General features: G+C 35.9%; 1 protein-coding gene across 1 annotated transcript; it reads left to right on the forward strand.

Annotated features, from left to right (window-relative positions):
• Window positions 1–289: 289 nt before the first annotated feature.
• On the forward strand, window positions 290–10,011 carry CNGA1 (cyclic nucleotide gated channel subunit alpha 1; the record flags this gene model as incomplete). Its single annotated transcript, XM_081051683.1, has 8 exons — window positions 290–411; window positions 1,165–1,281; window positions 2,260–2,322; window positions 4,090–4,131; window positions 4,208–4,318; window positions 6,088–6,195; window positions 7,210–7,316; window positions 8,600–10,011. Exons 1-8 carry the CDS (start codon window positions 305–307, stop codon window positions 10,009–10,011), a joined length of 2,067 nt encoding a protein of 688 aa, XP_080907809.1. The 5' UTR covers window positions 290–304.
• Between the last annotated feature and the right edge of the window lie 3,037 nt (window positions 10,012–13,048).

Below are 13,048 nucleotides of genomic sequence, written 5' to 3' on the forward strand. Positions count from 1 at the left end.
ACATCTACATTGCCTGAAAATTTCAAAACTGGATAAATCCAAAATTAAAACAAAAAAGTTCAATACCTTTGTCATATTCTTGAATTTTTAAAACAGACACAAAACATTGGGTAGCGGTAATTAGGGATTAAGTCATGTTTACATTCTATTAAAGAATAATTACCACATATAACAGCAAATAATACTGTTATTACAGCTTTAGAAGAATGGGAGAGTGCAACTTTTGATTATATATGTAAGTACATTTAAAAAAACAATCTTTCCTACTAAAAAGCCTTCTTTCTCCCCAGATCTTAAACTCACCATGAAGAAAAATATTGTCAATACACAGCACTCTTTTGTAAACATTCCCAATGTGATTGTACCAGATATTGAAAAGGAAATAAGAAGGATGGAAAATGGAGCATGCAGGTAAATCCATACATTTTCCCATGCATTTTAAAATACCAGCCACAGTTCTTAAAAATTTAACTAGGTTTAATTTCAATTTAACTTTTAATTTGTAACTTTGAACTTTATAATTTATTTAATTTAGTGATTTTATTTAAACTTTGGAATAGCATAACTTGTATGACAAGTAATCACAGATATTATTGTGGTCATTATTTAGAAGTCCCTATTCCAAATATTTTCTTAGTCACCGGCAAGACTTTTCCTCATGGGACATTTCAGTTCTAAAGGGATAACATTGCCATAGATAAATGTGAAAAAAAAATACCGTGTGAAATGCCTACATGTTTTAAAAGTGTAATTTAAAATGGTTACACTATAAATGAATAGACTGTGTATACATGTGGCTGATTTATTTTTAGTGGAAAGAATTTTATTATAAGTTAGTTCATACAACTATATAATATGACCCAAAACACAGCTATCACATTTTTCTATTTGCTAAATCTTAACATTAACCAAAGCATCAAACAATAGAAACGTAAGACCTCAAAAAGTCGTTTCTTAGTTACACGCATCTTACTAAATTGTGCCTATAATTCTATGTATCCCATACAGTTCTCATTTTTCTCTAATTAAAAATTGTTACATGTGTGTTAGTTTGAGAGGGAAGAGGAAGAGATAAGGCAATGGTTCCCCTAATGGGAACTGTTGTTCCTCCATTACCGTTGAGGACATTGATCTAATTCATCTCTGCCTCCCATTGGACCTTAGCTCCTTTTCTGACAATGACGGCAGTGCCTCTGTATTTGAAGACTCCGAAAGTGAAAGCCCCCTCGCAAGGGATTCCTTTAGAAACAAGTCACACAGAAGGGGAGGACTGTCACAGAGGTGAGCAGTATGATCTCTCTCCATATCTGTTTTTAAACCACTACTTATATGAAAGAAAGGTCTTCTACTCCTTCCTCTTGGCAAATGCTCTTGCTCCGCAGCCACTATGCAGGATCTCAGGAGAACATTGGTTCTTCTGTTTCTTACCCATTTTTTCTCTTGGGAAACTGCCACTGCCTGAGGAGTATTCATGTCCATGGGGCTCCAAGTCATAAATACTCATGCTAATCATGTTTCTTGAGACATGCATCTGTCTCTTCAGAAAACTTATGCCCCAGTCCTCTCTGATTTTCTCCTTCTCTCTTACCCTTTTTCCAGGGTCCTGAAGCAATTGTATGTGAGAGGGGTTGGCTGTCATTCTTTAAAATGCTGTGTTCCATTTGACCCTGTTTTCAGGGAAGTAGAGCACTGGAGTGAGTTGCTAGAAGAGAAAAGCTAAAAATCCTTAGTAGGAAGTGAAGCAGTCATGGAAACATCAAACACATGACTCCGAGGGTGTGGAGAGCAGTGTATTGTTGGTGAGGATCAGAGGTGCCCATCCTATCAAACATATTTCTGTTTTCTTTGCTTTTTCTCCCTCCTTTCTTTCCTCTCTACTCTCTTTCCACTGACCGCCTCCAGCTTTCCCACTGTTTTTGTTTGTCTTCTCTTCTCTTCCTATCTTCCCTGGCAATCTAAGTCTCAAGTCTCTTGCTGGGAGTTAGTGGCATTGAAGTTCACTCAGTAGAGGCCAAGAAGGATTGTGATTCTCGGTGTGAGCATTGATGAATAGGTGTTCTTTATTAATCACTTTGGTTCATGACACTGCTATTTGGCAATTGGTCCTTCATGGAGGCTCTGCATTTCTAAAAATTGTCTAGACAATCATTAGTAATGAGTAGAAACTGAAAAGAATTTGTTCTTTAAAGCTGTTTGCTTACCATGAACTTGATACGGATGGTGCCTACTATGATTTCATGGTATTTTTTCATTTCCCAGGGAGCAGTACCTGCCTGGCGTCATTGCACTTTTCAATGTTAACAACAGCAGCAATAAGGGGCAGTAAGTACATTTACAATAGAAAACCATTGTATTGGTTTTGTTTTTAAAGAAAACCATTGAATATATCTGAACCTGTTATTCAGCTGGTATGTATTAGGCAAACTGTCAAATACAATGGCAATAATATTCTGTTATTTTGTTGTTTGGTTATGTAGTTCTGGAAAATGTAGCTACCTATATTAAAAGTATTATGTATGTGTGTATGTATGTATGTGTGTATGTATGCATGCATGCATGTATGTATATGTGTGTACATATTTGAACCCTGCATACAATTATGGAACCCATCTCTTTTTGATGAGTAAGTACTGCCACTGGTCTCTGTTATTTCTAAATCCTGTCATCCCTGTCACTCTCAGGGAACCCAGTTTTGTACCAGTCTCTCCTACAATTAGCTCTGGCCCATAGAAGACAACACCACTGAGCTTCTTACCAGCACATTTCTAATCACTATTGCATCCTCTGAGCCCTCTTAGGGAACATAATCACTGGTGGGCTAATCTTCCTTATGTAGTATATCCAGGTTGACATACCTCTTCTGTGAGTCTTTTTGATAACTTCTTCTGTCATCTGCTGTGAAATTTATAATTTCCATTTCACTTAGTGTGGGCCCTCACCTTTTCTGAACTTTAAGGAGCCGTCCGAGCAGTGCATCAGCCCCATCTCCTATATTGATGCTAGGATGTTAAATCCTGTGTCGCAGGAATGTTCTCCCATAGTTATAAATTCTCCCTTTTCCAACTTCATGTTCTGTTCCAATTTGTACATGATGTCCTTAGATGCCAAGCCCCACTTCACTTGTCCATTTTATCTTCTAGTTCTCTCAAAAGCAGCTTTCTACATCTGCTGTGTCATTTGCAACCAGATGAGATTTATTTGTACATTTGCACCTAAAAACTTCCTTCCCTTTAACATCCTTTCTCTTCCCAACGTTTCCAACTTTTGCCCATATTTTGAGGCTTAGGTTTAAACCTACCTCCCTTTAACAGCCTTCTCTGACAATCCTACTGATAGTGAGATGCCTGTTCTTTCATGTCTGAACAAAAAATATTCCCAAGACACCCCAACCAACAATGGCAGTCTGCTGTAATCTTAAGTCTGTTTCTCTGACTCCAGAATCTATTCTTCTGCTGATCGAGAAAACGAGTCATAGAAAGAGGGAGGCCTCTAATCACTTAATCTCTATTCAAGAAGAAATTGAATATAGAAAAAAATGATCTAAAATCATGTAAAAGATTCTAAGAATTAGGATGCCAGTGTGTTACCACAGAACTTTGCAACTACCCATAAACATTGCTTCAGTCAGCATCATCCGTCTAAGGAGAATGGAAGGCATTTTCTTGAACTTTTCAAATCTCTTATTCAAGGATAAATATAAGTGATCTCAAGTAGATTAAATTTGAAATTATATATATATATATATATATATATATATATATATATATATATATATATATATATATACACATTGAGACTTTGAAAGCACTCTCTTTCAGGGGCTGTTGTTTCTTAAATTTCTCTCCTTGGGTTCATGCCTTTACCCACCTCTATTTTCTTCAGTTTTCCACATTCACCTATCCAGGAATTTTTGGATGCATGTACAGTTTTTGTAGAACTCTCCATTAGGCAACCAGATTTCTGGCTTCTGAGCACAGGGGCAGGTCTTTGAATGCAAGGCTGAACTGAGAATTCTTGCTCAGTGGAGAGGAAAGAATGGAAGTCAGAATGTAATTTGATTATGTGACAGAGATATTGTTTCTTCTTTAGACAACCAAAAGAAAAAAAGAAAAAGAAAAAAGAAAAGAAGAGGTAAGTTAGACTTCCACATTTTTCTGCCCATAGAATTTTTGTATTTTAATGCTGACTACATATCTCATTTTTTCAGCAAGTTAGATGATAAAAATGAAAATAAAAAGGACCCAGAGAAGAAAAAGAAGAAAGAAAAGGACAAAGAGAAGAAAAAAAAAGAGGAGAAAAACAAAGATAAGAAAGAAGAGTAAGTATTTATACTGGCATTGAAATTAGGAATTAATTTCTGATGGGTTTTAAATCCGGGGATAATTTCCCTACACTTTATAGTAAAGAGGCCCTATGTAAAGACTGAAGAAGTTGTTATTAAATGTGAATTTAAATTCATTTCTTATTTTCTTAAAATTAACAATGGAAGCCTTATTTTTAGTTCTCACAAAGAATTTTCATTCTTATCATTGATTACCTTCCCCAAGCACTGATGAAGATAAACTTACCACTGGGGTATATTTAGGTTCCAAAGAGAATTGGGTTCCTACGGATCTTACCATCAATTTTTAAAATTGAAATAGGAAATTAATAATTTCATTAAAATTTTTGAGTAATAAATACCATATGGCAAATACTCCATAATAAAGAAGTGTCATTGAAAAGCCATGTCTAATTTTGAGAGCAGTGCAAATGCTATCAAAACACCAGCCATTTGAAAGATTCTTTTTAAAACAAACATTTGTGAGTTTAATTTCACAAGGGTAAGGCTCAGTGATATTTGCAAAGCTATGTTTTTTACCTTTTATTAAAGGGAAAATTGTTTTCTAAACTTACATAGAGAAAACTCTTTACCAGACAGTAGTTTACTTATTTGTACCTGTTAGAAAGTTGTAGAAGTTTGTATAAAGAGAAAATTACTTAAAAATATAAGCTTGATACCAGAAATTTTTTTTCCAATTTCCAATTGATCATATATTTTATTCCTCCCTTTCTCTTGCCCTCTATTGCCTCTTTTAATCCTTCATACATGCTATGAACAAGCACTTTTTATTAGATTATGTTATATGAGGTCTGACAATTACATTTGTAAACTCATCCTAGAAAAAGTGCTACATACCTCATTGCTGAATATCACTATGGTCACCTTCGAAGTATTCCCCTTGGGAAGCTATGCACTGACGCCAGTGCCTAGTCCACCCTTCATAGCAATTTTGGAACTCTTTTTCTGGAATGGCCATCAGAGCTGTCATCATATTACACTTGATGTCCTGAATGTCATCAAAATGTCTTCCTTTCAACATTTTCTTCATCTTTGGGTAAAGAAAGAAGTCATTGGGGGCCAGATCAGTTGAGGGTGTTCCAATACAGTTATTTGTTTACTGGCTAAAAACTCCCTGACAGACAGTGCTGTGTGAGCTGGTGCATTATCAAACCGTTCAGTCATTTGCGTCTTTTTCATGCAGTCTTTACAGCACTTCCAAATAGTAAACTTGGTTAACTGTCCAGTTGGTACAAATTCATAATGAATAATCCCTCTGGTATCAAAAAATGTTAGCAACATTGTTGCAATAAGTTCGAGAACTTTATTGTCCGACCTTGTATTCTTTTGTCCATACAGATGAGAAGGTAGCCATGAGTTCCCCCTTTACAGTGTAGTTCCTGGTTGTTTTGTTACCTGGTAGGGGGAGTGGCAAACCTGCTATTCTCCCACCAGTGTTTGGCATGATTGATGTCATGGTTCCCCCTTTGTGGCTAGAATGATAGAAGTGTCTGCAGCATCACAATAAACAAGGGCTTTAATAAAAGTCTAATGTGTGGTTTAATGTAAGACTAGTAATTTATCTATCCACCACTCACTAAACAGTTTCTTATGACTAGTGCACTTATGCCAAGTTCATCTTCCCACTGCGGAGTGAGCTTCTTATTTCATTAATTGTGAGTGATGGGCATAATTATATTTGATAGGTGAAATAAAAATGTTCTTGTTTCTTGATAACTTTCCCCTTTGTTTTTAATTTCTGCTAGGGAGAAGAAAGAAGTCATGGTTATTGATCCCTCAGGAAACACATATTATAACTGGCTGCTTTGCATCACCTTACCTGTTATGTACAATTGGACTATGGTTATTGCAAGGTGTCTATATATTTTTGTGGATCTCAGCCCACTTCTAGTTTCCAAGTTAATTGACTTAACAGTTTGGCCTAGAGTTCTTCAGGAAATACCGTGTTTCCTTGAAAATAAGATATAGCTGGACCATCAGCTGTAACGCATTTTTGGAGCAAAAATTAATATAAGATCCGGTCTTATTTTACTATAATATAAGACTGGGTATAATCAATATAATATAATATAATATAATATAATATAATATAATATAATATAATATAATATAATATAATAATATGATATCGGGTCTTATATTAATTTTTGCTGCAAGAGACGCATTAGAGCTGATTGTCTGGCTAGGTCTTATTTTCAGGGAAACATGGTACCTCTTTTCTCCATCACGGATTGTAAAGAGACGCTACATTATTCTCAAGTTGTTTTCATAAGATCAGGAGTAGGTGCTTTGGTTCCCAATATACTTAGAAATCCAGTACCGAGATTGGGGGGTGGGCAGAGTACTTTTAAACTTTTGATTGCTCAATCATTGAATTAGAACTTTGGGAGGAACTTTATGTTTTCTTTGGCCTATAAGAAAAAAATGTTGCCAAGATCAAGCATAGGTTGTTATAGAGCAAGATGTGTTTTCCAAATCATTTCTATGGTTCCCTGTCTTTTAGGCCGTAAACATCTCAGCCATCTAACATAATTTCCTGAGGCATTTTGGGTATAGATGTTCAATATGAACCTGGTTATTAATGTGTATCACCCAACATATTTGACTTTGCTTGAGGCCATTTATCCTTATTTGATGTTTTCATAAAGCTGACTAGTATAATGGAAAAAATATTGGAATTCAGAAGTGTGAGAAAACTAACTTCAACCACTCATTTGGGAAAAGATTTAGGAAAGCCATGGTTGATTCAATGGTCTCTCAGGACCCCTTTTAGTCTTATACTTCTCATCGTGATAAAAATTATAAAAAGGACTTTTACTTAAGTTGGCCCCCATTTCATTTTATTTACAAAAGTTTTTCTTTTACAGAGCATGTTTTGATGAACTTCAGGCTGATTACCTAGAATATTGGCTCTTTTTGGATTACTTATCAGATGTAGTCTATCTTCTTGATATGTTTATGCGAACAAGGACAGGTAAATACGTTCAGCTTTGGATATTTTGCAATTTCATTCTTTCATCTGTAATATAATTTGAAATTTCCCATTCAAGCATTCTTCAAAATAAACTCACAAAAATCTGTTTTAGAGGAAAAGGCACAATTGAAAGCAAGAGTACTATATACCCACTCAGAGTCTTAGGTCACTCCAACTGATTCAGAAAGATGTTGCTGAGCAACCATTTGAATGTGATAGGTAGCTTTTCTTTGTTATCCTGTTCATCAGGTTTATGCCAGGTGAAAGATATAGAAAGAGCAGAAATAGTCTGTCAGCTTTGTGGGGAAAGAGTAATTGCTACCTAATAGAGAGATACCTTGAAGGAGCATGGGGAAAATGTTATTGTACCCAGCAGAGCTGTACTAGAAATTTTGTAAGAAACAGAATGCACATCCTTAACTCTACTTTGTGGTCCATGGTAAGACATTATTAGCAGGGGGCAGGATCCTGATAGCTTTCCACTTGAGGTATTCTTGTTAAGCAAGTATAAGCTCATTGTTTCTCACTGCTCTCCATATACTAATGTAACCAGTGTACACAGGGTATAGCTTTTAAGTATTGTTATGTCAGGTATGGCATTCTCTAAATATCAGTGTGCTGGAGCAGTGTTTCAATTGTTGTATACTTATTTGCCGTTCTTGTAGTCAGTCTAGGAGGAGGAACAAATTCTTTTCCTAGTGATATGTGTCAGAGTATTGAAATTCTGGGTTTAATACACAAGGCCTATGGTAGCAGTGTAGAAGGAAGATACCAGATATCTAAGGAAGGGAGAATAGCAAAAAGGAGATTTGAAAACCTAGCCTAGATGGACACTTGTGCTTTACATTGAATGAGCAAGGCAAAAATATGTATAATCAGACAGTAGGGCAGGTACCCAAACTTCAAGAGTGGGGCTGGGATTCTGTCAAGAGAGTCGTGTGAGGTGTAATCACAGTGCTTGGGTGTTCAGGAAACTTTCCAAAAACACTGTTCATAAAAGGAATGGCTTTGCCCGGATAGAGATACTGGATTTGGAGAGATTTGTATATATGCATTGCATGTAGTTTCTCACTTTTGTACTTAGAAAGTTTTACTTTTTATTTCTGCAAAAGAATATTTTCCATAGCTTTATGGTGATTGGTGCTCATATTTTATTATATTGCTAAAAGCATATTTATTAAAAGGGAGTTCTTGCTTTGAACTCAAAGAAGTTCATTGAGAGTTATTTTAGGAAAATTCACAATGGCATAAAAGAAAAAACACATTTCTTTTTTTAATTTTAGGTTACCTAGAACAAGGACTGCTGGTGAAGGAAGAGCTTAAACTCATAGAGAAATATAAATCAAACTTACAATTTAAACTTGATGTTCTATCAGTGATACCAACAGATCTGCTGTATTTTAAGCTGGGGTGGAACTATCCAGAAATTAGGTTGAACAGACTATTAAGGGTCTCTCGAATGTTTGAGTTCTTCCAGAGAACAGAAACAAGGACAAACTACCCAAACATCTTCAGGATTTCTAACCTTGTTATGTACATCGTCATCATTATCCACTGGAATGCGTGTGTGTACTACTCGATTTCCAAAGCTATTGGATTTGGAAATGATACATGGGTCTACCCTGATGTTAATGATCCTGAATTTGGCCGTTTGGCTAGAAAATATGTATACAGCCTTTACTGGTCTACACTGACTTTGACCACCATTGGTGAAACACCACCTCCCGTGAGGGATTCTGAGTATGTCTTCGTAGTGGTTGATTTCTTAATTGGGGTATTGATTTTTGCTACCATTGTTGGTAACATAGGGTCTATGATTTCCAACATGAATGCGGCCAGAGCAGAATTTCAAGCAAGAATTGATGCCATCAAGCAATATATGCATTTTCGAAATGTAAGCAAAGATATGGAAAAGAGAGTAATTAAATGGTTCGACTATCTGTGGACCAACAAAAAAACAGTTGATGAGAGAGAAGTCTTGAAGTATCTACCTGATAAACTCAGAGCAGAGATTGCCATCAGTGTTCACTTAGACACATTGAAAAAGGTACGCATTTTTGCTGACTGTGAGGCTGGTCTGTTGGTGGAGTTGGTCTTGAAATTACAACCCCAAGTCTACAGTCCTGGGGATTATATTTGCAAGAAAGGGGATATTGGACGAGAGATGTACATCATCAAGGAAGGCAAACTTGCTGTGGTAGCAGATGATGGAATCACTCAGTTTGTGGTTTTGAGTGACGGCAGCTACTTTGGTGAGATCAGCATCCTTAACATTAAAGGGAGCAAAGCTGGCAATCGAAGAACTGCCAATATTAAAAGCATTGGCTATTCAGATCTGTTCTGTCTCTCAAAAGATGACCTCATGGAAGCTCTAACTGAGTACCCAGATGCCAAAGGTATACTAGAAGAGAAAGGGAAGCAAATCCTGCTGAAAGATGGTCTGTTGGATATAAATATTGCAAAGGCTGCAAGTGATCCTAAAGATCTTGAGGAGAAGGTCACTCGAATGGAAGGGTCAGTAGACCTCCTGCAAACAAGGTTTGCTCGGATCCTGGCTGAGTATGAATCAACGCAGCAGAAACTGAAGCAAAGATTAACCAAAGTTGAGAAATTTCTGAAACCACTTGAAACAGAGTTTTCAGCCATTGAAGGATCTGGAGATGGAAGAGGGCCCGCAGACTCTACACAGGACTGAAAAGCTGGTTATTAACAAGGACATGTCTCATGATCCTTTTGGTGATGTGATTAAGTTGGAAGAAAAGGAAGATTCAGCCGGGGCATTTTTCCATAAGGAAAACATGCTTTGGTCCAGGGCACACGGCCCATGCACTCACCTGTGAGATACCATGATTAAAGAATCATCACATCTTAGGATTTTCCGCAATGGATAATGTGCAAAGATATAAACTTGTTCACGTGTCAGCATCTATATCTTCTAATTTCCCCCCCACATATCTTCCCTTCGTGTAATAGTGTTTATAAAAGTGAATAAGTGTCCCTCATGTGCAGGCAATTTACATTGTTGAGGAATAACTGGGAAGTACCATGTACATCATGTTCAGGATACTATTTAAAAAGAATTAGAATGCAATAAAGTGAAATCCAAAACTATAGTGAATATTACTTATTTCGTTATTTAGTAGGGAGGTTAGGGTCCCATAGAGCTTCAGGGGCACTTTAAAGCTATTAATTGTGTACCTGAGGACTTAGAAAAGGTCGCTGAGAGAAACCTCTTACTGATAAAAGTATTACAAATCAGACTTCACTATATAAATATATGTATATATTTGTATATTACTAGATTTTGTAGGAATTTTTTATAATAAAACAATTTTCTGATAATTGAGACCTGATGGCAGTGGCTCCTATCTTCCTTCTCAGACCGACCTGAGATAAGAAAAAGATAAAGGTAATAATATTCCTGGGTGATTAACAAAGGAAATTGTTGTAACATTAGAAAAGGAAACTAAAAAGTTTAATGGACCTTCATGGGCATCACCTGGGAGCTTCTTAGAAATTCAGAATCTCAGGCATAACTACTGTTGAATCTGCATTTTAGCAAGACAATTAGATGATTCATACCCACATTAAAGTTTGAGAAGCACCAATCTAGAGAACCAGGAAGGAGTTAATGGAGACGGTTCTAGAAAAGAAAAGGGACAGATAACGTAGCTGTGGAAAGCATTGCTAATCAATCATATAGCTCTCTACTGTTGAACCCAGATGCGGTTAAAAAAAAAACTTCTTAACCTAGATCACTGGAATTGTTCAAAGCCTTCTACCCCTGCCTATAATAGATGACTTAACATAGCTTTTTGTTAATTTGACATTTCAGATATTTACGTAGAACTCAGTTGGTGTACTTTAATGGTAGAATTTATTCTACTCTATCAATAGCATATCCATTGAACTGTTCCCATTATGTATTTGCAGTCTTCAGTTTCCCTTCTACATGTTGCCTATCTCTTCAATCAATATCAATTGGCAAGTATTTCTTCACTTTCCAACTTGAAATATGATGTGACTAAGTGTCGTACCATTAGGTGGCAATGTTGGTCTACAATTATAACCTTCAAAGCCTGAAGTGTGTTTTTCTCCATAGAAATTGTAGGTAGTAAAATCAGAGTTCTTTGGCAATAAGGGGTAATTTTTTTTTAACATGGGTATTTCCAGAAGATTTTAGTATAATACAGTATATACCAGTCTAAAATGAAAACACGATCAAATAAAATTTTAAATGCTAACTTAATGGATAAAGTAACAAGATAAATGGAAGCATTTCATTTTTTTACTTTTAGGAAGCTCACCAAGGCAATAATGGTAATTACATTACAAGACGCTTTTAAGACTATGTAAGATATGTATTAGAGGTAAACAAAGGGGGCGGGGGGGAAAGGAGCAAGTAGCATTTATATTGAAATTCATTTCATATTTTTATTATTTTAAAAAGTCTATTGCTTTAAAAAGTTTGAAAACTAGTGATGTGTTTTAACAGTGTTGGAAGTATGCCTGGCTAGGACATTGTCAGTTTAGGTAATATTCTTCCTCATGACTACTGAAATTGTGTTATTGGATGTCCTTGTTTACAGACTTTAGAATATAAAATAACCAACAACAGGCTCTAGACTCAAATGGAATAGTTTTCTATTCACTGGGCTAGTTTATGTCTATGTGAAGGGAGAAAGTGGGAAAAATCAAGGAAAGGGAATCAGAGAATAGAGAAAATGCAGAAAGACCATAGAGATCATCTTGTTCACCCCTCTTCATTTTATAAATACAAAAATGATGATCAGGCAGCACTAAAATTGGTGAGGATATAGAGTATTAGGAATTTGGAGTGAGAGTGGGAATTTTTACTATACATTGGAGAGCAATATGCTAATATCTGCTAGAGCCTCAAGTTTGGCTGACCTAAAACCCAGCAATTCCATCATTAGACATAGTCACTAGAAAAAATTGGCCACATATGTGTAAGGAGACATGCTAAATGATGCTTATAATATTATAGTAAAAAAAAAGGAAACAATCTCCTTCATCAAACGGAGGTTAGATATAAAAATTGGAATATATTCATATAATAGAATGCTATCAAATGTTTGAATAATAACAGATAACACTTATATAGTGCTTAGTTTGTACCAGGTACTGTCCCAAGTACTTCTCAGGGTCAGTGCATTTCATCTTCATGACAACTTATAAGGCAGGTTCCATTGTGTTCCCTGTTTAACAAATGAGGAAATGGAGGCACAGAAAGGTTAAGTAATTTGCCCAAGGCCCACAGGAAGGAAGTGGGATAACCACTATTGGAACCCAGACAGTGAGGCTTCAGGGTGCCTGCTCTTAACACTTTCATTTGTGCAGACTCTTGTATGTATACATAATATCATCTACTCAAAATGAACAAATACACAACACTACATAGTGTTTATGGATCTGTACCTGTGATGTAACAATCTAGTAACAGGCATGGGAATGGTAGACAGCAGAAATCAGAATAGTGGTTACTTCTGTGGGGGATGGAGAGAATGGGAGGGGAGGGAAGCTGAAAAATTCATAGTATTTCAACTGTGCTGTTTGATATCTTTTAAAACAATCTGAAGCAAATGAATCCAAATATTAAGATTTGACAAACCTAGTTAAAATATGTATATATATATTCTTTCTATAATTTTTGGTATATTCGAACTATTTCAAAAGAAGAAAATAAAGAGAAGTAGAGGAGTTAAGTCTAA

Source organism: Rhinolophus hipposideros (assembly GCF_964194185.1).
Source record: "Rhinolophus hipposideros genome assembly, chromosome: 1".
NCBI lineage: Eukaryota > Metazoa > Chordata > Mammalia > Chiroptera > Rhinolophidae > Rhinolophus > Rhinolophus hipposideros.